Here is a 27222-nt window from a genome sequence, read left to right on the forward strand (position 1 = left end):
AGCCTCATTAATGTTGGGTATAGGGTAGGAATCCGGAACAACCTTAGCATTTAATGCTCTGAAATCTGTGACCTGTGATTAGTCTCCATTCAAATTTTAACCAACAGAATAGGGAAACCATACGCTGACACTGAGGGTTCAAGTATTCCCGCCTCCAATAGAATATTTATCTGTGAGTCCTTTCCTCACGTAAATTGTATGGTACCCTATAAGCTCTACGTTTTGCCGGCACATTATCAATTAAGGGAACCCTGTGCAGCACGGTTTCACAGCCTGGTAAATCTTTCAGAGCCTTAAATGCCAAGGTTGCTCCTGATTCCTACCCTATACCCAACATTAATGAGGCTATTGATAATTTAGCAGGAGGAAGGGTTTTCAGTACTTTAGATCTGACTTCGGGTTTTTTCCAAGAAATTGTTTCACCGGATGATAGACATAAGTTGGCTATTGCAACTCATAAGGTGTTGTATCAATTTACCCGCATACCTTTTGGCCTTCGAACCAGTGCCAATTCCTTCCAAAGATGAGCGTGGTATTATCGGGTCTCTAACCTTTGAATATTGGCATTTATATTGATGATATAAATGCCTCAACACTATTGCCAGCAACAGTGTTGAGGACCACTTCCTGAAACTTAAAATGGTATTTGAAAGATTATTAAAAAATAAGTTAAAGTTGAAACCAAGTAAATGCTCATTCCTCACTAATAGAATTAATTATTTAGGTTCTGTTATTCAAGATGGTAAGGTTTATCCAGACCGAAAAAAATATAGAGGTTATCAAAAATTTTGAAATCCCAAAAAACAAAACTGACGTTCAATCATTTTTTGAGCTATGCGAAGATAGCCCCCGAAAATGAGGAAAATCAAAAATTCAAACTGCATTCGTTTGACCATTTTTTGACCACAAATGACCACCCTTTAAATTTTTTTGACCACCCTTATTTTGGACATAATCCTGAAAATTAAATTCGGGGGCTAACTTCGCATTTTCACGCCAAATGAATGAAAATCAAATTTTTATATTGTATTCGTTTGACCACTTTTTGACCACAAATGACCACCCTTTAATTTTTTTTGACCACCCTTATTTTGGACACAATCCCAAAAATTAAATTCGGAGGCTAACTTCGCATTTTTTCGAAAAATATATAAAAATCCAATTTCTGTATGTATTCGTTTGACCACTTTTTGACCACAAATGACCACCCTTTAATTTTTTTTGACCACCCTTATTTTGGACACAATCCCAAAAATTAAATTCGGAGGCTAACTTCGCATTTTTTCAAAAAATAGATAAAAATCCAATTTCTGTATTGTATTCGTTTGACCACTTTTTGACCACAAATGACCACCCTTTAATTTTTTTGACCACCCTTATTTTGGACACAATCCCAAAAATTAAATTCGGAGGCTAACTTCGCATTTTTTCAAAAAATAGATAAAAATCCAATTTCTGTATTGTATTCGTTTGACCACTTTTTGACCACAAATGACCACCCTTTAATTTTTTTTGACCACCCTTATTTTGGACATAATCCTAAAAATTAAATTCGGAGGCTAACTTCGCATTTTTTCGAAAAATATATAAAAATCCAATTTTTATATTGTATTCGTTTGACCACTTTTTGACCACAAATGACCACCCTTTAATTTTTTTTGACCACCCTTATTTTGGACATAATCTTAAAAATTAAATTCGGGGGCTAACTCCGCATTTTTTCAAAAAATAGATAAAAATCCAATTTTTATATTGTTTTTGTTTGACCACTTTTTGACCACAAATGACCACCCTTTAATTTTTTTTGACCACCCTTATTTTGGACACAATCCCAAAAATTAAATTCGGAGGCTAACTTCGCATTTTTTCGAAAAATATATAAAAATCCAATTTCTGTATTGTATTCGTTTGACCACTTTTTGACCACAAATGACCACCCTTTAATTTTTTTTGACCACCCTTATTTTGGACATAATCTTAAAAATTAAATTCGGGGGCTAACTCAGCATTTTTTCAAAAAATAGATAAAAATCCAATTTTTATATTGTTTTTGTTTGACCACTTTTTGACCACAAATGACCACCCTTTAATTTTTTTGACCACCCTTATTTTGGACACAATCCCAAAAATTAAATTCGGAGGCTAACTTCGCATTTTTTCAAAAAATAGATAAAAATCCAATTTTTATATTGTACTCGTTTGACCACAAATGACCACCCTTTAATTTTTTTTGACCACCCTTATTTTGGACATATTCCTAAAGATAAAACTGGCGTGAAGTTAGTCCTCAAAATTCAGGAAAATAACAAATTTCAACTGCACTCGTTCAACTCGTTCAACTGCACAACATTTTTGACTACAAATGACGACCTTGAAGTTTTTCCGACAATTCTTATTTCAGTCTTTCTTTTAGCGATATCAATATAACATATTTTAATTATAGCTGACATCTAAACGTAGTAATGATCAAAAACTTTTTCTTGCAATATAAAAATTTTAAAAATAAATTCCAAGACGACTATGTACTTCAAATGCAATGATTATAATCCATAAAAACGAGGAATGCTAAAAACTATATGTATAAGTTTTGTTCACATTAATCGTATCTTTATTTTCTGCAATGTTATTTTAAAATTGTTTTACAAGTAGAAAAATAAAAGTTTAATAAGATGTAGTAAATCTAAAACATTTCTAAAACAATTATTAAGTAGTTATACTGTTTAAAAATATTTTTCTCAATAATGATATATAAAATTTAACATATTTCCTCTATAAAAGAGTAGAAATAGTTTCATAAAAGGAATTAAACGTTTGTTTTAAGATATTAGTCCATAAAACAAAATATTTGGCCAATTTTAGTAAGGGTTTAATTATTTCCGGTAAATAATAGGGGTTAGGATTGTTAGTTTCGTGGCTCTTATCGGCATTCTTTCGAGCACGCTTTTGAATTTTTTCTAAAAACGTATCAATAAGCTGCTCATCGCTTGAACCTATTTCATTTTCAAAAATATCGATGTCTGTATAACTTCTTGTGCCCACTCCATCATCTCCACTTTCTTCATCATTATCGAAGGAAACGTGATCCAAATTAATTTCATATGTTTTTATTCTGTCAATTAACAGGCAAATTTTTTTTGACATTCTATATCTTTTCCGTTGTCATCTTTACCACAGCATTCGCTCAGTGCAACTGTAAAAAGGGCAATTAACAGTTTTTTGAAATCCTTGATTTCGTTACACATAGAAAGAATTCCTAATGATCTTACGTAAAAATCTTTAATTTTGCTCAACTTACGATAAAAAACTTTTTTCGTGCTAAGTATTTTTATTACATGTGCAATATCAACACGCACAAAGCAAAATAATTTATTTGGCACATCTGCAGAAAATATCATTCTTAAACAGTGCTGCACATATGTTTCTAAACGGCAGCTGTTGAAACTCAAAGTTATTGCATTTAGCAAAGCGAAAGAGAAATCAGACACGCATTCTCTTGGAATTTGCTCGTATTTTTAACAAAAACTTGAAGCCAGTACTGTATGCTTATGGTGTCATGTTTCGTAGATATCATTTGAAAAACGGGTAATATTTGTTCTTCCCCTTCGACAACAGTTTGATATAGAAATATATGCACAGATTTACCATTCAATTTTACAATGGGCTTTGCGATTCCTCCTGTGGCATCAATTACTATACGTTTTCCCCGTTTTATTGCATTTTTATATAAAATTATTTGAGAAGGAGAAAAATAAATACAATAAAAGTCATCTAACCCTATGTCATGAATATAACCAGCAAATTCGCCTTCATATTTTTTATACAGTAAAGATGAAATACAATCTAAATTTTTATTAATACTTAAATCCCTGTTTACAGCCTCTTCACGAGCTTTACGAAGCACGCTCAACGAAGGAATATAACTTGGTACAGGTTCACCAAAATGCATACCTCTTGAAGCATCCATTCGCCAGGTGGATGCCTTTTTATGAAGGAGACTTTCGCCAACTTCTTAGCGCCTGTTACCTCTTAAGTGTCTTTTCTGGATGTGCAATATTCCTCTAGTGTCAGACGTTGAAACTTGAATTGAAATTCCACGATCTTGTTTGGGTTCATTCAAGCAATGGCCCTTAAGCTGGCAACCACACTCGTTACAGACACCTTCAATTTTCAACCAAACCTTATTTTCAATGTTGGAAATTTTCGCATGTTTGAAACTAAACGCACATGGCAGCTTGGCTATTTCACTTATTTTATGGGCAATTATGTCTGTCCAACCTGTTTGTAATTCCCTATAATTACGAATTCTAGTTTTTTCTCTTCTCAATACATTCGTCGGGGCAATTTTTTTCCATTCTTCTTCTTCCAAATCTATTTGAAAATTCATAGGAGGTAATGCATTCTGTCTTATTGGCTCAATAACTGAGAAGTCAGAATCTTCCGAAGTCGAAATCGAAACATCGCTAATTTCCTTTACTTCTTCGATTCCACAATTTCGTTTCAGATCTTTCAAAATATCATAACGATTGAGTCTAACGTATACGTTCAGTGTCTTTGCATTTATGTTTAGTAATTCACTAGCTTTATTCCACACTGCATCAGTTCTTGACTTTAAATTTCCAATGGAATCTTTAAAAATATTTACTTCTGATAAAAGCTTTCAGAATTGACAAAAGCTGGTCGAGGCATTTTGTGTAAAATGATATCTTTTAGGGAATTATACCCTGTTTGTTTACTTCCTAGTTACGCCAACTCCATTCGCCAAACTGTAGTCGCCAATATATCACATGACTCTCCAAGGCTTTAATTTTTAAGATTATGTCCAAAATAAGGGTGGTCAAAAAAATTAAAGGGTGGTCATTTGTGGTCAAAAAGTGGTCAAACGAATACAATATAAAAATTGGATTTTTATATATGTTTCGAAAAAATGCGAAGTTAGCCTCCGAATTTAATTTTTAGGTTTATGTCCAAAATAAGGGTGGTCAAAAAAAATTAAAGGTTGGTCATTTGTGGTCAAAAAGTGGTCAAACGAATACAATACAGAAATTGGATTTTTATATATTTTTCGAAAAAATGCGAAGTTAGCCTCGGAATTTAATTTTTGGGATTGTGTCCAAAATAAGGGTGGTCAAAAAAATTGAAGGGTGGTCATTTGTGGTCAAAGAGTGGTCAAACGAATACAATATAAAAATTTGATTTTTATTCATTTGGCGTGAAAATGCGAAGTTAGCCCCCGAATTAAATTTTCAGGATTATGTCCAAAATAAGGGTGGTCAAAAAAATTTAAAGGGTGGTCATTTGTGATCAAAAAGTGGTCAAACGAATACAATATAAAAATTGGATTTTTATATATTTTTCGAAAAAATGCGAAGTTAGCCTCCGAATTTAATTTTTGGGATTATATCCAAAATAAGGGTGGTCAAAAAAAATTAAAGGGTGGTCATTTGTGGTCAAAAAGTGGTCAAACGAATACAATATAAAAATTTGATTTTTATTCATTTGGCGTGAAAATGCGAAGTTAGCCCCCGAATTTAATTTTCAGGATTATGTCCAAAATAAGGGTGGTCAAAAAAATTTAAAGGGTGGTCATTTGTGGTCAAAAAGTGGTCAAACGAATACAATATAAAAATTGGATTTTTATATATTTTTCGAAAAAATGCGAAGTTAGCCTCCGAATTTAATTTTTGGGATTGTGTCCAAAATAAGGGTGGTCAAAAAAAATTAAAGGGTGGTCATTTGTGGTCAAAAAGTGGTCAAACGAATACAATATAAAAATTTGATTTTTATTCATTTGGCGTGAAAATGCGAAGTCAGCCCCCGAATTTAATTTTCAGGATTATGTCCAAAATAAGGGTGGTCAAAAAAATTTAAAAGGTGGTCATTTGTGGTCAAAAAATGGTCAAACGAATGCAGTTTGAATTTTTGAATTTCCTCATTTTCGGGGGCTATCTTCGCATAGCTCATTTTTAGGCTGTATCGGCTACTATAGAAAATCAATTTATCCTAACATTGGTCAGAAATCCCTTCAGCTGACAGCCTTAACTAAAAATGGCAAATTTGAATGGGACAACCAGGCAGAAACGGAATTTTTAAATTTAAAAGAATTCTTTATTTCTGAACCTGTTTTAGTTCTACCTAACATGTCAAAATCTTTTCACTTATATACTGATGCCAGTAATCATTCTATCGGATCAGTGTTAGCTCAACTGGATGATGAGGGATTTCCTCACCCTATAGCTTTTGGAAGTAGAAAACTGAAATTACCAGAGACCAGGTATTCGGTAACCAAACATGAAACCTTAGCAATAGTTTATTTCACTAATTACATTAGACACTATTTGCTGGGAAGGAAATTTTATATTTACACTGATCATTCCCCTATTGCTAATACCTTGAAGTTGAAGGATTCTTTTTGTAGAATTGCGCGGTGGTCTATTTTTTTGTCACAATTTCAGTTTGAGGTAAAATATATACTGGGAAAGATTAATTGTATTGCAGACTTTCTGAGTAGAAATGTTAAGGAAGCTGAAACTATGTATAACAAAATTTTATTTAATGAAGTGGATTGTAATGAATCAATTTGTTCTTTGCCAAAATTAATTGAAGATCAGGAGAAAGATCCTTTTTGCAAGGAAATTGTTGAGGTTTTGGGTAGAAATGAACCAGTGCCATCTAACTTTCATGTTTTTATTAAAGATAAAGTATTAAGGTGTAACAAAAGCCAAATTGCTGAGAGTGAAAAAATAGTTATTTCACTAAATTTAGTGAAAGACATCTTAAACTTGTATCATAATTCTCCATTGGTTTGCCATCCTGGAATTAGTAAAACTTTAAAAAAGATAAAGAAAATTTATTTTGGCCCAAAATGTCTTCCCATATTGTAAACTTCATTAAGTCGTGTAATAGCTGTTTACAAAGAATGGCTCATCAACCCAAGCGATTAGCCCCTTTGCAAAATGTGCCACCTCCATATGGCCCTTTTGAGAAAATAGCATGTGATGTGGTAGGACCACTCCCTTTAACTCAAGATGGAAATAGGTATTTGGTCACAATTGTTGATCAATTTACAAAATGGCTAGAAGCTGTCCCTGTCTCATCGGTCAACAGTAAGGATATTGCCATAGTACATTTAAATTTCATAACTCGTTTTGGCTCTCCAAAAACTTTAATCACCGACAGAGGATCTAACATGATAAGTGAGGGTATGAAAATAATTTATAAATCTTTAGGAATAGAAAAAACTAATATTATCCCTTATCGCCCCCAAAGTAATGGTGCTATATAAATCAAGCATAAAGCAATCGCAAACTTTTTATGTCATGCAGTTAATTCTACACATGATGACTGGGATACGCAACTACCATTTGCAATACTAACATACCGAACAGCTATTCAGGAGTCAACTAACTTTACTCCGGCACTTTTAACATATGGTAGGGAATTAACTTTACTGCTGGAATTTCTTAAGAACCATAGCCCTTTCTCTTATGCAGGTGCTGAGAACTTTGCCAAAGATTTGCTAGGCAAATTGCATAGTACTTATGCATCAGCGAGGGAAAATCTAGAAAATTCTGCGGAAAATAGAAAGGCTCGTAGAGACAAAAACATCAAACAATATAATTTGCAGGTAGGTGATAGATTATACTGGTTCAACCCTGTGTTAAAGAAAAACCAGTGCAAGAAATTTTCTAAATTTAATGAGGGTCCTTTCAGAGTGATTGAAGTCATATTCCCTGTCACTTTGAAAATTCAACATACCAGAAATATTGGCTATACTAATGTTGTTCATTTGGAGAATGCAACGAAGGCTGAACAGAGAATGGAAATGTTGCGATCCAGAGATAGTGGGTTCGGCGACCCCATCAGCAGCAGTGTAAATAAGGCAAGAATAGAGGCGCCTGCTCCAAGAAATCTTCTTTATGAGACGGGTCAATTCATACCTTCTCCTCAGCCTCGTTACAACTTGTCCGTTACAACTTGCCCGTTACAAAAGACCACGAGTAAATGGACGGGTTGTAAGAAATTAATGCTTTGTTTAGAGGGGGGTTAAACTAAATTTTTCTTGTTACAAATTATATACGTGTTTTGGTGGAATGTCAGATGTTCTCCAAAGTGTGGAGGAGTAGTTTATACCTGAGTGTGTAAATATTTGATTACATGGGCTGGAATATAATAGGTCGGGGGAGACTGTTTTCTTTTGCAGGTGGACCACAGTCCTTTTATGTCATAAGTGTAAATTTTTAGTCTCCACTGGCAGTTATAATTGCATATGTAATCAGTCAAAACAGGGTTTGTCCCATTTTGTTTTCCTATGTTATTTTGAAATTGTAGATTATGAATGTTTTGATGTTTAAAATTTGCGGAAAGTTGAAAATTGATAACGTTGCTGTATAATCATTTCTTGACCCCCTGTGGGTCGCTTGAAAATATATTGCTAAGTGTAGAGCTGATTTGTAATGTTTTTTTAAATTAAGTGTAGTTTGAACTTCTCTGGCTCAAATTTGACTCCTCTTTTCTGTTTCCTTGCAAGGTGCACATTGTTAGGGGCAGATTTGATTTTAGTGATAAAGATCTAAAAGTAGGTTTAAAACCGCGTGGTGCTTTTAGAGATTTTGAACCTTAAGCAGGAATTTCTTTTTGAACAGCTTAAGGAAAAAGGAAAAATAAATTTCTTTTTGATACCAGTAATTTTGTTTTCTTGGTTTCTTGATAATGTTCCAGGTCATTTTAACAAATTGTGCTTTAATGTTTCCAGAAATTAAAAGTATCTCTTTAATTTTTTTTTTTTTGGTGAGGCGATGGTATCTTCGAGTTTCTTTCATCAATACTTTTAAAGATGGGTTACTTTTCAATAGAGGGCACCACGATGATAAAGTTTAAATTCAATCACAATTATGATATTTTTTTGAAATTTTGAGTTATCCTTTTAAAATGGGATTTTTGGGGTGAATCATGCGTTGTTAAGTTTATTAATATTTAATGAGGATTGTATTATCACTTTTATAGTGTATTAGTGGATTTATGACTGTTTTTTCTCATGGATCTTTTTTTTTGTTCTGACGTCCACTGGATGCGAGGCGGCTAGTGAGGGAGTAAACAGGTTAATCTAGATTCTTTCGCCTTGCTGAGTGGAGGATAAAAGGGACCTGAAGAGTGACTGAAAAGGTATCACGCAGAGGACGGAGCTTGCCAGCTGGAAGGTTGGTCAGAGACAGCACCGCTGAGAGGATGGATCGTGGGCTGGAGGAAAGCTAAGCTGAAGTCTCTGAGTTGCTGATCGAGAGTGATAGACTGGAGGCCGCTATGTTCGAGACGATTTACCAAACCCGAATGTACCCATACTGAAAGTCCTGTATTCCCCTTGTGCTTGCTGCCGTACTACGAGAGAGCTTAAAGAAATTGGAATCGTTAGAGTACTAGCTATCTGAAACAAGGAGTTTGCTTTGTCACGAGTCTAGCTGCAATTCCGGTGGGCGTTCCAGGAACGTGGTCCGTAAATTCAATTTTCTATTTATAACTTTAATTTCGATTTGGATATCATTTTAGAAGAAGAATATACCCTAAATTTTAAGCTGTTTCTACTGTGTTTTTAGATACATATTTTAACGAGAGCAATTCATATTTAAGCATAATTACAGGTTATAGCTAGATCATAATCTAAGTTTTAAGTGATTTTAGTAGATTTAGAATATGAGTGCATTTTATTTCTTAATTGTCTTTTTTGATGTGAATTAATGGAATGTTATGATTTAGAATTTCAAAATTGCATTTTATTAAAAAGTTTAATCTTGTGTAGAAAAGTCTGGAATTTGAAGTAGTGTACAATTTGGAGATGTTTATGCCCATGTTAGCATTCGAAAATGATTGGAGATATGTTTTTTTGAAAATTTAGAGTTGTAATAAAATTAATTTATATTGTTAAGTGTTTCCTGTAATGCATTAGTTATTTGTCTATTGTTGAACCTGGGTAACTGTTACCAAAATTAAATTTAGCGATCACAGCCTAGCCAAAGTTTGAAGGGTAACAGTTCAACCGGGCATAATTTTTTTAAAACTGTCTAATTATGAAACTAGAAAAAATAATAGTTGATGAGGGATTTATTTTTTTGCTTTCAACCAATTTAATTTTTTTTTCACAATAATGAATTGATTTCCGACTCCATTCGTGATTCCTAAGATTTTTTTAATACCAAGTCATTATCGCCATTTAAAACTGGTTTTATTAATTATAAGCCTAATTATCAAAATGCACAAAACTGTTAAAACACAAATTGAAAATGCATGGCACTATTGTTTTTTTAAAACTGTGGAAAAATACATTATACTTAAAATAAGACATACATTCGGTGTTATTGAATATCCAATGATTTTTATCTCATAAACGACATATTCATCAATGATATTTATCTAAATTCATACTCATTAAAATTCCCTATACCAATATTGAGTTCAACTTTCTCGGCTTAAGAGTATTTAAATAAGGGGGAAATTTTCCAACAGATTTGTAAAATTAATATTCCCTTTCGAAATATCCAAAAATATTTATTTTATTGCTATGTTTTATCAAAGTAATAGTTTTAAAAGTATAAGTAATAATTAGTACTTATTCATAGTACATATTCATGATCTTTCCCAGCATTTAAAAACATAACAATTTTCATTTAAATCTGGTTGATCAGTTACGATAAACTGGGTAATTAAATTTGTTTTCATCGCATTTTATCAAAAATTTATTCACATTTGATTAATTCATATGTTTGTTTATTTTTTCCTTTAACACACCTAAATATTTTAAAAATTATTAAAGTTTTTTTAAAATTTCCAATTTTGTGACATTTTTCCACCTAGTTGAAAATTATCCGAAGTACTGCCGTAATCTTAGTTTCTGCAAATTTTTAGGAGCCCAGGTATTGAGTCTTTGCAAAAAGTTTTTAAACATTAAAAATTTAGACCACGAGCTCTTTTCAATTTCACAAAACTGTGACTTTTCTCCATTTGACGTTTTGAGTAATTTTAAAAAACGCTAAGACAGAGTAATAGTTGCTCACTCACACCAGTTATAAAAATTGCAAATCATTCACAAAAAAGCATAATTTCATATTATGACGGAGTCTTCGAAAAACAGACTTAACCATATTTTATACTATTCCTTCGATTATTCACACAACATTAAAATCTTATCACGTGCGCAAAAAATCTGACCATTCATTAAACTGGTCAGCACGAACCAATATTTCGATGAATAAAATTTCAACAGTTATTAATTACTATTCGTTTCATTGGAACTGGTTATCATCAGCAAGTTTCTATTTCCTAGTTTGCCGCCTTGTCATTCGTATCATTATTTCGAAAAGCAAGGTTTATTCGTTATTTTCTATATTTTATTTTATAATTAATTTTAATTATTTTATAGTTTATATAACTTTTGATGATCATGCATTTCTGCAGATTTTCTTTCTGCACAGCACGAATATATTCAGGAAGTGCTAACCAAAACCATGATGAAATGATTTTCGGTAAATTTGGTAATGATATTAGATAAACTAAGAATAAAATATGGTTTTATAATTTGTAATCAAATTTATAAAGTGCGGTGAAATTCGGTAATTTTATCAGGATACTTCAGAGAATGGTATAAACATAATATAATAGGGTAAAATTATTTTTTAATTTCACATTTAATGCTAAATGTGTGGTAAAAAGAACTATAATTTTGAAAGCAAGAATTCCGGTGAATTATTAACATAAGAACGTACTACCAAATAAATGGTTTAAATACTGTATATTGTGGTTTTATTAATAATTTATTTTTCTCTTACCAGACATCAGAAATGTAATTACCGTATAGAACTTTGCAAGAATTTCATCTCTATGTGCGATTTCTCATATGATTATTCAACGGTATACTTTACTTTATTTAGTCTTATTTTTTATTTCCTTATTACCTTATTCAACAATCAACCGAATCGATTGCTAAATATCTGAATAATTGCTACGTTAATTACAAATTTCCACAATATTTAAAAAGTATATAATATATATATATATATATAAGAATAATTACTTTTTTGCTGCGTGTTATTTTACCATGATCATCACAGGTCACGATAGTTTGTTATAAGCAAACGAATTTTTGTTTTCTTAATTAGACCTTTCTTAAAAATAAACATTTTGATAAAGAGATTCATTGGGCTTGTCATACTTTTTTTTTCTTTTCCTTTTTGTTGCATTTATTGAAACTCCTTTCAAGTAATTACCATTTCTACTAAACCTGACTAACGGAACATACCAAACATGTGTAACGAAAACTAAAAAACTCACACATTTGAGTTTTAAATTTTATTGTATACTTGACATTCGAACTTTTCAAAACAACATATAATTCCTCATTTTCAAAACAGTGTAATATTCTACACAATAGAATAGTTGCGTAATTAATAATATTAATATTACTAGTTGATGTTTTTGAAAAAATAAGTAGCAAAAGTATTCATTCAGGAAAGATAGATGGAATAGCAATGCTCTAATGCATTGTTTCAATCCTAAGAACCTTGCTGTTATTTCTAATGCCACTTGCCAATACCAGCAAGCCTTCATGTTCTTTTTTTGTTTTCCAGTAGCGTTATTTACGGCCAAGAACTTCAACTACACACACATCACAACCAGTTTATATATTGGACCCATTCATACATCCATTCATTTATTCACAGATCGTAATTTTGACCTTAACCAGAGAACGACCGATCTCCCATTCAGCACTTCCAGAGGGATGATTTGCTATGGGAACATGAAGGATTTTGTGACTGAACAAATTTAACATGCGCCAGTCACGCTTTACTACACGGGGCGTCCTCAACCGACCTGTATTGAACTCACGACCTCTTGGATATGTGGCCAACACCCTGCCAAACAGGCATCCAAGCCGCAAAGAACCTTGTTAACATTTATTACAGCTAAATACACTGTTTGTTATTATATTTCTTTTCAAAATCAAGCAGGAGACGATAGTGACTGCAACATAAAACTGTAGTCTTTCTCAAAAAAAAGCAAAAGTAGTAATTTCCTTTTAACATGAATAATCATTTCCTTACATACATTTAGCGTACTCGATCATAGTATAATTGTCTTTTACTATCATCTAATAATAACAACCGTTGAAAGACGGTAGCTACAAAGAGAAAGTGTTTCAGATGATATGACTCCAAACATGAGAAACGTGAGAAGCATAATACATTAAATGAAAAGATTCATCTATTTGGCAGAGCGCTTTTGTGCATTGAAAATGAATATTTATGTTCCGCTGTAGTTTTAGAGAGTTATTAAACTAATGAGAAAATCTATTCAATCACTTGATGCTATATTTACAGAGAAACATGCTTTTCATTGTTTTTCATTTCATCGCATCTTCAATATGTTGTTGCAGAATTTTGTGAAGTATGTATATCATTTAGACAAATATTAAAACTCTACTGAAGAACATTCGATAATTTGAACTAAATTATTATAATGTTTTATTTTTGGCAGCTGAAATATTAAATGAGCATATTTTTTGTAGTTTCGTTTGTCTTAAAAAATAAGCTAATCGCGAACTACACATGTGCTTGTATGATACTTTCCTCTTGTTTGATATGTTTTTTTTTTCAACGAAAAGAAGAAGGAAGGAAAAAAAAAAGAAGAAAGAAAAGAGGGAAAAAAACTGAAAAGAAAGAAGGATGAATTAAGAAAGTTAAGAAAAACAATATTAAGTTTTGATTTATGTGCACAAGTTGCAAGTACATAGAAATAAATTAAGAATAAACAGAAGGCACGGAAAAAAAGTATTGGAATGCAAGAAAAAGACATAGAAGATATGCAAAGAGAGGAAGAAAAACTATAAAAAAATAAAATATTGAAAAATAATAATTACATATTTTAGAAGTTTAAAAAAAATAATTAAATTATAACGCCCGAAAATTAAATAAGGAAAAGATGTAATCTCGCCATGAGCTCACACGCTTAGATCCGCAAAAAGGATTGCTTTCTAATATTGCAATAATATATTCAAAGCAAATTGTATCAATAAAATACCGTGAGAAGGGCAAAAAAAATTTAATGAAAATGGAACATATTAAGCAAGATATGCAAAATAAAAACATATTAAGAAAATAGAAAATAAAAACTCAACAAAAAACATGATAAAATTTAAAATGTAATGTATAAAGCTAGTAGCAAATTCAAATGCACTTACACATACCGGAATCTTTCAAAAATATTTTAAAATGTTTCCGTAACAAGTTTGCCAGATTACAAAAGATGAAAATATAATCGTAAACAGCGGATAGTGGGATTATTTTATGGCGCTTTCTTACTGAAGTACAGATACGCGTGTGTCTTTTTAGTTACCTTGGATTTGCGTAAAACTGGATGTGCATAAGGTAATACTATTATATTGGATAATTAAATGTTTATAAACAATAAATTTGGATTTTAATATTGTTGATTTTAGATAAATTATTAACCATTATTGAAATTTTTTTTAAAAAAACTCCTTTCTTCATATTAAAATAGTTTTTGCCACGGGTTTACCCGAATTGAATTTGCACATGGTAAAAATATAAATTTAGTTAACAAAGAAATTTTTTAATAAATTTATTTATAACTATGACATGCAATTAACTTATTGATTTTATGTTTAATTTAATTGCATTAGCTGGATATCTATTTTTTTTCCAAATTTTGGAAGAGTTCTTCTATTAGTCTTTTGGATAAACGAACATTACTACCAATTCGTTTAATTTTATTCATTTGTTAAAAATGGTAGTTAAACAACTTTTCTTAAAAACATTACAATTCAGTGTAACTAGTTTACTTATATTAAATTTAAAATCATTTCTTTTAAATCATTCTAGATATTTTCTTCGCGTAAATACAAAAAATTAAAAATAATACTATCGTCATATTTATGAAGTAAGATTAATTCCTTTGGGTAAGTATTATATAACAAAATTTTATAATATTGAAAATTGTAGAATTAAATCTGAAAACAAATTTAGTGTTAAAAGAATAATTTTTCATAACAGTGTTAAAAAAAGTTAGCTAAGAGTGATGAAAAATAAGACTCTAAATTTACGCCTCTATTTTCATGAATCCATTTTTGAAAGATGCGGGAAAGTGCAAATACATTTGAATTCGATACTCGCTTTATATATTACATTTTGTGTTTTTTTTCGTTTTATTATTAATTTTTTTTCTATATTTTGCTTCATATGCTTTTATTTTGCATTTGTTCCTTAGTATGCTCTAGTTGATTTCAATTTTTTTGCACTTCTTACACTGTTGCATTGATATGTTCTGCTTTGGCTGTAATAATAAAATATTAGAAAGCACTATTTTTTGCGGATAAAATCGTATGAGCTGTTGTTGAGATTAAATCTTTCCTTATTTTTCTTTCCAGCATTTTAGTTTTTAATTACTTTTTTTAAACTTTTTTATTTTTTTTAATTTTTAAACATTTTTAAAAATATTTTATTTATCAATACATTTTCTTCTTCTTTTTAAAAAACTAATATAATATTTTCGTATTTTTAACTTTTACATATATATATATATATATATATATATATATATATATATATATATATATATATATATATATATATATATATATATATATATATATATATATATATATATATATATATATATATATATATATATATATATATATATATATATATATATATATATATATATATATATTTATATATAGCATGCTTTCTTAGGCGTTACAAATCTCAGGTTGAATATCGCTTTTGTTAAAACATATGAGATAGAAATTAATAGCTTGTAAAATAATAATATTTCTTTCTTTTACACTGATACATAAAGCAGATTTTATAACTTAAAACCACAAATCAAACTATCTGCTTATCGCGATGATTCTTTTAAGTAAAGTAACTAATGATTTTATTATTGAAAAATTTAATGTTATTGATAAAGTTGACAAGATGCAATAAGACTAATTAATAACAACACAACAACAGGAAGCAACAAGAAATAATTATAACGTATGTAATTGTTTTATGATCACTTATAATGTAACATAAAATGTGTATTTGGTTTTCTAAAGATAGTCTTCGTCTATTAATGGCAAATTTATGTGTTTTTTATTGGAACAATTACTTTCATGCGTTATGTTCCCTTAAATACAAAAATATCATAGTTTAATTTTTCGTTCATTAACAAAAAAAAAATGAAGTGTAAGTTAGGTTTTAAATTAATCGATGTCCTTTGAATTAAGGGTTATAAAACAGCATATAGAAAAGCAAGTCTGGAGTACAATTTTTTTTGAAATATAAATCTGAAATGATGAGAATTTTGTTCCCAAAAATCCATTAAAGATAGATTAAATTGACTTTTACTAAAAACCAAAACATCATTACACGTATCTTAAAAACTTATGTTAAGATTCATTGTACTATTTTTCTCCTTTATTTTAATGATATTTTTTAAATCAATACACTTTGAAGCAAATTAAAATAATACATTGTTTAAAAAAAACGAAGTATTAAGTTGACCCATTAAGTCAAAACATTTTTCTACTTACATCACTTGTTCATATGAAAAAGTTTTACCCAAAAACTTTTTTTTTTCTCGATAGGCTATTTGATTTATAATCTTAATACTTTCATGCTTTAAAATTAAAAATAGGGAATTAATTTCCAGTAATTAGGAGACTTACTGTAATATTTTCATTATTTTGACTTTTGAAATTATTTTCATACACGGCAATAATCATTAATAATCTTATATCAAAATAAAAAAATGAGATTTAAATTTTAAACGTTATGCAAATCAGATGATTTTAGTAAAGCTATACGGATTTCTTCTTCGACATTTTTTTTCTCTTTTATAAAACTTTTCTTTTGTCAGATTCCAATGATAACTCCAATTTTAAGTATTATCTTAAAAAGCTAAAAAGTCTAAAAATCATCCGTGCTTAGAGTTTTTTTTAACGCAAATCATCATTGATATTTTTAAGCGCTTATCTATATAATAGGCCTTTTAATACATAAATTATTTAAATAAAGAAATTAGTGGAAAATAATTTTGAACTCCATTTTGGAAACGGATTTGGCATCGAAATTTGAGATACTTCTCAATTCTCTCAAAGCAAAAATTTATTAATAATTTATCATAAATTTACTAATAATAAATTTATTTAAATTATGCGTCTAACATTGCTCAGTAGTGGTTTATTTTTCGCTAAATAACAAACTTTGTTAGCATTTGTGAGCTTCATCAGAATATTCATTAAATACACTCTATAACAAAAAAATCGACGCACCAAGAAGGAATTGTCCGAGTGAAACGAAAATTGGTGGATAGGAAGAGAATGTACAGAATAGTAAATGATTAAAATTTCAGAACAATTGAATAATTTGTTGCAGAGTTACAGTAACACGTTCAATAAGGTGTTGACCCGCCTCTAGCCTGGATACAAGCTGCCACACGGCGTGGCATTGACTGATAAAGCTCCCGGATGGTCTCTTGCGGTATTTCCTGCCAAATTCGATCCAGTTGTCGAACGAGATCATCAACATTCCGTGCCAGATGCAATCGCCTTCCCATCATATCACAGACATGCTCGATGGGAGAGAGATCTGGTGATCTGGCAGGCCAAGGAAGAGTTTAACAAGCTTGCAGACAGTTCATAGCAACACGTGCCGTATGTGGTCTGGCATTGTCCTGCTGAAAAACCAGCCCAGGGCGCTGCAAAAGGAATGGTAGCAAAACAGGTCTCAGGATGTCGTCGACGCACTGCTGTGCAGTAAGTGTACCTCTAATGACGACCAAAGGGGTCCGGCTGTCAAAGGAAATGGCACCCCAGACCATAATGCCTTGTTGAGCGCCGGTGTGGCGTGCAATAGTGAAGGCAGGATCCCTCCTCTGCCTTGTGCGTCTCCAAACACGTCTTCGATGATCGTCAGGACACAGTTGGAAGCGGGATTCGTCGCTAAAGACTATACGTCCCCAGTCGGCATCATTCTAGCCTGATCGAGCGTCGATTTTGCACGTCTTAGTGCGTTCTTGGTGCGTCGATTTTTTTGTTATAGAGTGTAGTTCTGTTTTGATCAAATCATAAACATTGTAATTGCTTGTTCTTTCGAAAGATTTTTACTAGCCAAATAAAAGTTACCGGGATTCAAACCAGAGTTTTTTAAAATAAATTATAGAACTTTATTTCACGATCTATTGTGATTTTTATCTGCGTTATGTCAATTAAATATTGCTTTGTCTTATTTTACTTTATGGATTAATGCATATGGTAAAAATATTGTTTTTTAATTTTTTTAAAAAATTAAACCCATAATTGATCTAATTAAATGTGCCCCTTTTTTATGACCTAAAATATCTTAAGAGTATGAATATTTACATTAAGAATTTTATTCCGATTTTCATTTTTATTTCGTAAAATATTCACAACACAATCGTAAAATGAAAGGAGAAAATGTTACAATATACAGAAATCTTCCCTAGGTCCACTGAGCGCGTTTGATGAGGAAACTAACACAAATAATACGAATTTACATTTTTTAGATTCATTAAATATAGTTTTTCTTCTTTTTTATCGTAGAATAGAGAAGTAGGATTTATTACATACTCCTTTTCGTTTACAAACTTTAAACAAACGTATGAATATTTATCACTTTATGAATAAAAATAGTACAAACCAAATAATATGTTTTGCATTTAAACTCAAAGGAAGTGGTGGTTTCTGCTTCAGATTTCGTGGAACTTGCTCCGTTCAATATAAGAACGTGTTCGCTTCATAAATTGGAAATGTTTAAACTTTTTAATAAAAATAATTTCTAAATAGTTTCTTAGGAACTTGTTACCAAATCATGCAAATGTTGACCAAAATATTGAATTGAAAAACTATAAATCACTCAGAATTATACTTTGACAGTTTAAGGACACAATTTCTTTAGTCAAAAACTTCTTTTTTATTATTTATATCCTCAGATATAAATGATAAAAAAGAAATGTAATTTTATCGTTTATATATTTTTATAATTATATAATATATTTTTATAATTTTATAATTACAATAACTGCTTCATGTGCGTTTTTTTTATTTACGTTCGTTTTCGAAAAAAACCCATCTACAATTAAATTAAATTGAATTTTCATTTTGTAACACAAAGCAGAAATGTCGTTTCCCAGTGAATGAAAGCTAATAACTTATCACAAAGAATATAAGAGACAATGAATATACAAGGAACGAAGTTGAAAAGAGATGGAAAACAATTGCTGTCCATAGAATGCGCAAATCTGGTTCAGTTTCTCAGAACAACCAGTGAAGTCCAGAGAAAAATGACAACCCCTATTTAAGGGTGTAAAGTTTTTTGAGAAAAATATGATTTTTCGCATTCATATAAAGTTATTACTCATAAACATTTGTTTCCTGTTTATACAATTCCGTTTGTAAATAATGTTTCGCTACACCAACCCTACCCCACTGACAAGGATTTCTATCATCTTACGTATATATCTGTAGAAATATATAGATATGTAGATAACTATCTCTCTTTCTCTCTAAAAGAAAACAAATTTTTTTTTAAAATTCTAAATAAGTAAACGTTCTTTAAAAAAAACACGCTAAGAAGCAACAGAAATTTCAAAAAAAAGTAGCAATAAGGGAGACGAAGGAAATAAAAATATGACCACTGAAGCCGACGTCTTCAGGGGGTACCGGCCCGGTAGCCATAAAACAAAACCATTTCTAATTGAGGGAGAAACAAATGCCTAAATTAACTCCCTCAGTACCCCGATGGCTTTGTATAGAAGTCCAGGAAAAAACATGAAATACAAATAACCAATTTAGAAAAGAAACTCAAACAAAATCATCAGAAAATAAAAACTTACTTAACCTGGTCAAACATCGATTTCACAAGCAAGCCGAATGAAAAGGAAACACTAAAAACTAAAGAAGTTCTTTAGTTTTTAGTGTTTCTATTTCATTTTATTGCTTTGGAAAAATTAATACAACATCAGAAAGCATTATTTTGATGGGAGTAATCCTGTAAGCTGATGTCGAGAATATATCTTTCCTTTGATAAACTTTAAAATTTTAATTTCTTTAATACTTTTTTCAATGTTTTAATAGTTTTTTTATTTTACTTTTTTCTCCTCTTTTTGTTCCTTCACTTGTTTTTGTTGTGTTTTTTTTAAATTTTGTATTTTTTTTATTTTGTATTTTGTTTTTGTATTATATTGATTTTATTTATTATATAATTGTATTTTTGTACGAAATTTAATTTAGGATGATGCAAAATATTATACTTTTTCATTCAAGTGTTAGTTAATTGACATTTAAACTGTTGATGGCTAAAACTGTTAGTTAATCAATTGTATAGTAATTAACAGTTGGGAATATAAACCACGAATCATCAAGTAGTGTATCTTTGAAAAGGAATTTATGTTATAAATTTTTCCTTGCTCTGAGATATTTTTAAATTTTTCATCTTCATGTAACACTTGTTTAATTTACATAAATAAAAAAACCTCCTGAAAGTATTAAAATGTGTTTAGTAAAATTTATTTCAAGAACTTAATTTTTGAAACAAAAATTTATTTTTAGGGGAGTTGGTAGAGCATATACCAGTAATGCTAAAACTGACCTTTTTCGATGTACCTTTCATCAGCATCTAAACAAGATATTGCTTTAGTTTTTTCACAGAATATTTGCATACATATGTTTACACTAGGGTAACTGTTAATACATATCTTTGACAGAATTTTCTTTTAAAAAATTATGAACTGAGAACTTTAAAATTTTTAAAACGTTTCATCATTTTTGAGCAAAAAATCTTTCAGTACTCAAAAAGTATTCCTGTTAACTCTAAAACATTATCACAGCATGCAACTGATATAACCTCAAATATTTCGAAGAAATTTCAAATCGATATCATAAGTAGTTTCTTAGAAAAGGTACACCGAAAAAGATCGGATTTAGCGTTATTGATATATCCCCTACCGACTCCCTTTAAAGTTACATTATTTTTGTTATTTTTCAAGTAGTTGTTTTCGTGTAAAAATAGTTTATTTAGAATACAAATCATTTGAAAGAAATATAATGAATAACTAATATAAAATTGCTGATAAAGTAAGGTTTGAGTTGTTCAGAAATTTTTTGTTAGAATTTATTTATATCTCAAATATGCTTATCCTGAAATAATATAAGTGAATAGTTTTGTTTCGTAAAATCTGCTTTTGTATGAATCTTTCATTGATATCAACATCAATTGCTGTTTTGGCCTTAAGCCAGAGGTTTCTTTCAAAGATTTTGAAATTACAGATAACCTTCTTCAGTTACTCAATCTTTCATTAAATAGATTAGTGTCTGACTTCAGTAAGAGTCTAAATGTCATCATTTAGATTTCATTAGGTTTGAATATTTATGCTTAATTTATAGCTTTAGAAATATTTTGGTGGTAAAGTTGTCCGATGTATCTATTTTTATCTGACTCACGCAATGTGAGAAAGTTATATCAGATTAAGTTTAAATAAGTAGACTTGCTAAAATATTTATGGAATTAGTTCATCAAGACATTTCTTTCATCCTTGCCGTATAATTTTTTTTTTTTTAAAACTAAAAATGCAGTTCATGAATTCTTCAAAAATACATATTGATAATTAAAAAGGAATGAAATTTAAAGTTTTATAAATCTTAACTTATATTTTAAATCATTTTATTGCAATTTAATAAATTTCGATACATTTATTACAGTTATTTATTGGTAATCAGCGATTGCTTAGGTTTCAAGCAACAGTTAATAATTTAATATTTATTTTATAATTTTAATAGTGCAGTGCGCAATATATATATATATATATATATATATATATATATATATATATATATATATACATGTTTATTTAATATAATGCTTATTTACTTATCTCTTATTAAATATTTATTTTTAAATGAAATTATTGAGATGTAATACTAAGTTTGAAATGAAATAGTGAATAAAAAAATACTATTATATTAAATAATTTGAACTATGCTCTTATTTTAAAGATTAGTTGTACGATCTATATTAAATGTCAACTGAGAGGCATTTTCATTAACCTTCCGTTAGTCGCGCGCACCTCACAGGTGCATCCCTACTGCACTTCCACCTCCTTTGCCGTCAATAGATTTTTCCGGGGGTCGAGTCTAATGTTATGTTCCTAACTTTGGATTACTCAAATGTCCGTGTAAAACCGACCTTAGAACATGTCGATGGAGAGTTGGAACCGCTCAAATCACCCCTCTGGTGCAGCGCGACCATTGACGCAAGTATTATGGATATAATATTTTTATGAATTAAATATATATATATATTATCTCATTTTCTGTCCTACTCAACGTAGCAGGTATAAATGGTCAAGTTATATACACAGAAAATGGTTACGGAGTAAAAAACCGCAGAACCTTCTTGCGTCAATTGGTTGAACATCTTGTGATGGAGGAAGAGATCCGACGCGGGAGCAAGATCCGACGCGGGAGCAAGAAAAATTTATCTTCGGTACTTCACTAAATGAGTTTTTTGATATTTATCTCTCTAAAGAGTCTTAAATTGGTAACAATTAACTATTTAAACTAAACTAAATTTCATTTGGCTTTCAAAAAACCAGAAACACCTCATAGGTGCAACGCGATTAACCATGTCGGAAACAAGTGCGCGACTAACGGAAGGTTAATAAAATTCTCATCTTACTGTAGGAAATCAGCATTTTAAATTAAAATTTTTTATTTAAATGGTATTACTTAACTTATGTTTACATAAGATATATTAAATTTAAGACAGAGACAAAATTTACTAAAAATATTATAGAAATATGTGAAATTAAAATTTTTGAAATAAATTTCATTGCACTTGGATATTTTTATATCTCTATTACTCAGGATTGCGGAGAAAAATGACTTTATGACGAACACTTCCAAGCTACTGGAAAGCCTCCTTTCTGCAGAAAACTATGACAAACAGATAAGACCAGGCTTTGGAGGTAAATACATGTTTTTTATTACACTTTTATCATACTTTTTAAAATTCTTTTTCAAACTATCATAAAATGTCTTTCATAATGTTTTTTTTTTTTTTGATAGTGCCTGTTATTTTCATAAGATTTCCTACAATGTTTATTTATAAACATCATAATATCTATGACGTCTCAGCTAACATGTACTAATTAAATAAAACTCAAATATTAAGTTTTCAACTATTTTTCAGAGTAAATTTAAATAACATATAAAAATGCAGAGTATAATATTTCATTGCAAGTTAATCAAATGAACATGTTAATCTGATGAACCGTTTAGATTAAGTTAGATGACAGTCAGATAAACGTTTTGATTAGTTAGTAGGAACATTTTATTGAATCTATATGTTTACAATCAATCATACAACAATCAATCATAAAAAATAATTTTTAAATTAAATCACAATATTAAAGTTATAGATTATTGACGCAGCTTCAAAAGTTGAAAGGTTCAAAAATTTCAAGAACAATAAATTTTAGTTAAATCGAATTAATAAAAATCTCTAGTATATTCAGATAAATATTTGATTAATTTGGAGGAGCAGTTTATTGAAACTATTTTTTTGACAATCAATCATAAAACAATAAATTTTTAAATTAAATCACAATAATCAATGTGAAGGGATCATCACAATATTTGTTGTTCCATTTGCTTACAGGGCTTTCTCCAACTGAAGCACCCTCTTGGTCAAGTCATGTCAAAGATACGGCCCGCGATCGCAATGTGTCACAGAAAGACGAATCATGTTTTTTAGAGCTTTTAGACTTCACTCGATTCCTCTACGGAAGTTTTACAATGCGCACTGTACCGTTACCCCTTTGGCTGTGATCTCAAAATTTAAATTTAGTAACGGTTACCCAGGTTATTTAGTAGACAAATATCTAATGAATTACAGAAAACTTTTAACATTTAAAACTCATTTTTATTGCACCTCTAAATCTTCAAAAACATAATTTCACACATTTCCAAATGCCAACATGGGAATAAACATTTATACATAAATTAAAACAAAAATGCAACCTTAAAACACTCAAGCATAACCTTCCACTTCTACAGTTCAAAAAAAGACATTTATAAAATAAAAACTTCATTTAACATTTCTAAAAACCCAGACTTGGTTTATGATATCTATAAATTACACTTAAATGCTGATTGTTCTCCTACAAAAAAAAACACAACATAACAGTTCAGAATATTCGGTAAATGATTCCTCTAAAATGTTAACGAAATAAAATTTAAAGTTTTATAAGTACCCTACGGAATTTACTGCTTTCACTCTGGAACCGCCCACCGGAAAGGTAGATGAACTCATGGACAAACTCCTTGGCTAGGATCTCGAAATTTCTCCAGCTATTCTAATTTCAAGCGACTTAGGCATGTAGAAGGGGGACACCGGACGTCCAGCATAGATTCCTTCGGACTTGGCCCATCGTCTCAAAGATATCGGCTTTTGGCTAATCCCGGTAGTCCTTCCCGCTAGAGACTTCAGTTTAGCTTTCCCTAAGGTTACGATCCACCATCTCCGAGATACTGTCACGAACCACTCCTTCAGCGGACAAACTCCGTATCCCCAGGATACTGCTCTGATTAACTGCTTACTACTGGTACTGCAACTGCTCCTAGCCACATTCATCGCTTCTCTTTTATCCTCCCGTCAACAAGGCGAAAGAATCTAGACTGACCTGTTTACCACGTCCAGAGTCATCCCGCATCCGGCGGACGTCAGAACCAAAAAAAAAAGATCCCTGAGAAAAACCGTCATGAATCCACTAATACCCTATACAAGTTATAATACCATCTTCAATAAATATTAATAAATTTAGTTACATAGATTTTACCCAAAAAAATCCCTTTTTAAAAGACTAATTCAAAATTTCTAAAGAAAATATCATTATGATTGAATTTAAACTTTACCGTAGTGGTGCCATCTACAGACAAATAATCTATCTTTAAAAGTATTACAAAAAAAAACTTATAATAAATTTCAATTTATTACAATACCATCGCCTCACCGAAAAAAAATTAAAATACTTTTAATTTTTTGAAACACTATAGCACTATGTTAAAATGACCTGGAACACTATCAAGAAATCAAGAAAACTAAATTACTGGATTCACACAAAAAATTCCGTTTTTTTCCTTTTCTCTAAGCTGTTCATAAATAATTCCTATTTAAAGTTCAAAATCTCTAAAAGCACCACGCGGCTTTAAACCTACTTTTAGATCTTTATCACTAAAATCAAATCTGACCCTAACAATGTGCACCTTGCAAGGAAACAGAAAAGAGGAATCAAATATGCGCCAAAGTAGTTTAAACTACACTTAACTTTAAAAAACATTATAACTCAGATTTACACTGAGCAATACCTTTTCCAGCGGCCCATAGGGGGTCAGGAAAAGATTGTACAGCAACGTTATAAATCTTCAGCTTTCAAATTTTAAGCATCGAAACATTCATAATCTACATTTTCAAAATAACATTAAAAAAAAAAACAAAAATGGGACAAACCCAGTTTTGACTGATTACATACATCATTACAAATGCCAGTGGAGACCTACACTTCACACTTATGTACATAAAAGGACCGTGGTCCACCTGAAAACAAAAAACAGTCTCCACCGACCTACTACATTCCGGCTTATGTAACAAAAATATGCACCGCCAGATATAAACTCCTCCTCCATATTTGGAGAACATTTGACATTCCACCCCAAAACATTTATAACCCAATTTAAAACAAGAAAAATTTAGTTGCACCCCCCTCTTACAAATTCTAATTTCTTATGACCCGTCCATTTACTCGTTGTCTTAAGTTATAACGAGGTTGCGGAAAAGGCACGAATTTACCTGTCTCATACAGTAGATTTTCTGGAGCAGGTGTTTCTACTCTTTCCCTATCTATACTGCCACTGATTTGGTCACCGAACCCACTATCTCTGGATCGCAAAATTTCCAATCTTTGCTCCGCCTTTGCCACATTCTCCACATGAACAACCCTAGTATAGCCAAAATTTTTTGTATGTTGGATTTTCAAAGTGACCGGAGATAAGACTTCAACCACCCTGAAAGGGCCCTCATTAAATTTAGCAAATTTCTTGCACTGGTTTTTCTTTAACACAGGATTGAACCAGTATACTTCATCCCCTACTTGGAAACTATATTGTTTGATGTTTTGGTCTCTACGAGCTTTTCTATTTTCCGCAGAATATTCTAGATTTTCCCTCGCTAATGCCTAAGTACTATGCAATTTACCAAGTAAATCTTTGGCAAAGTCCTCAGCACCCGCGTAAGAGAAAGGTTCATGATTCCTAAGAAATTCCAGCGGCAAAGTTAATTTCCTACAATATGTTAACAGTGCCGGAGTACTTGCAACGTTAAAAGGGAAAAATTGCCAGGTATAAATACGCCCGTTTGACCATCCTGTGGCGAAAGCTTATCTTTAGGACACATATTCGGTTACAACTCAAATTTCACAAACACACTATTAATTGAATATATCCGAACTTGTTTACGTCTATTTCAAAAACTGGGAATATATAAATACACTCAAATATGATACAACTTTAAAACACATAAAAAGTCAAATGTTAGCATCTGGAAATGCAAAAGATTGCAGCACCAATTTAGGCCCTCTCTATTAAATTTGCCTATCCTGGTCACGGCACCAATTTGTACCGTTACCCCTTTGGCTGTGATCTCAAAATTTAAATTTAGTAACGGTTACCCAGGTTATTTAGTAGACAAATATCTAATGAATTACAGAAAACTTTTAACATTTAAAACTCATTTTTATTGCACCTCTAAATCTTCAAAAACATAATTTCACACATTTCCAAATGCCAACATGGGAATAAACATTTATACATAAATTAAAACAAAAATGCAACCTTAAAACACTCAAGCATAACCTTCCACTTCTACAGTTCAAAAAAAGACATTTATAAAATAAAAACTTCATTTAACATTTCTAAAAACCCAGACTTGGTTTATGATATCTATAAATTACACTTAAATGCTGATTGTTCTCCTACAAAAAAAAACACAACATAACAGTTCAGAATATTCGGTAAATGATTCCTCTAAAATGTTAACGAAATAAAATTTAAAGTTTTATAAGTACCCTACGGAATTTACTGCTTTCACTCTGGAACCG

The 27222-nt window shown here is 30.6% G+C and overlaps 1 protein-coding gene across 2 annotated transcripts in view; it reads left to right on the forward strand.

Annotated features, from left to right (window-relative positions):
• The window catches only part of LOC107453206 (gamma-aminobutyric acid receptor subunit alpha-2-like), an 85975-nt gene that overhangs the window by 11985 nt on the left and 46768 nt on the right, over positions 1 to 27222 (forward strand). Inside the window, exons 1-2 of one of the 2 annotated variants that reach the window (XM_071187581.2) lie at positions 9347 to 9486; positions 22934 to 23034. In XM_071187581.2, the coding sequence (XP_071043682.1) occupies positions 22956 to 23034 (79 nt within the window). In that variant the 5' untranslated portion in view covers positions 9347 to 9486; positions 22934 to 22955. Of the gene's footprint in view, positions 1 to 9346; positions 9487 to 22933; positions 23035 to 27222 lie in introns of those variants that run through there. The other variant, XM_016069933.4, reaches the window with a different exon arrangement.

The sequence above is a fragment of the Parasteatoda tepidariorum genome, chromosome 11 (genome assembly GCF_982258835.1).
Source record: "Parasteatoda tepidariorum strain Cologne lab strain chromosome 11, Ptep-v5.0, whole genome shotgun sequence".
NCBI lineage: Eukaryota > Metazoa > Arthropoda > Arachnida > Araneae > Theridiidae > Parasteatoda > Parasteatoda tepidariorum.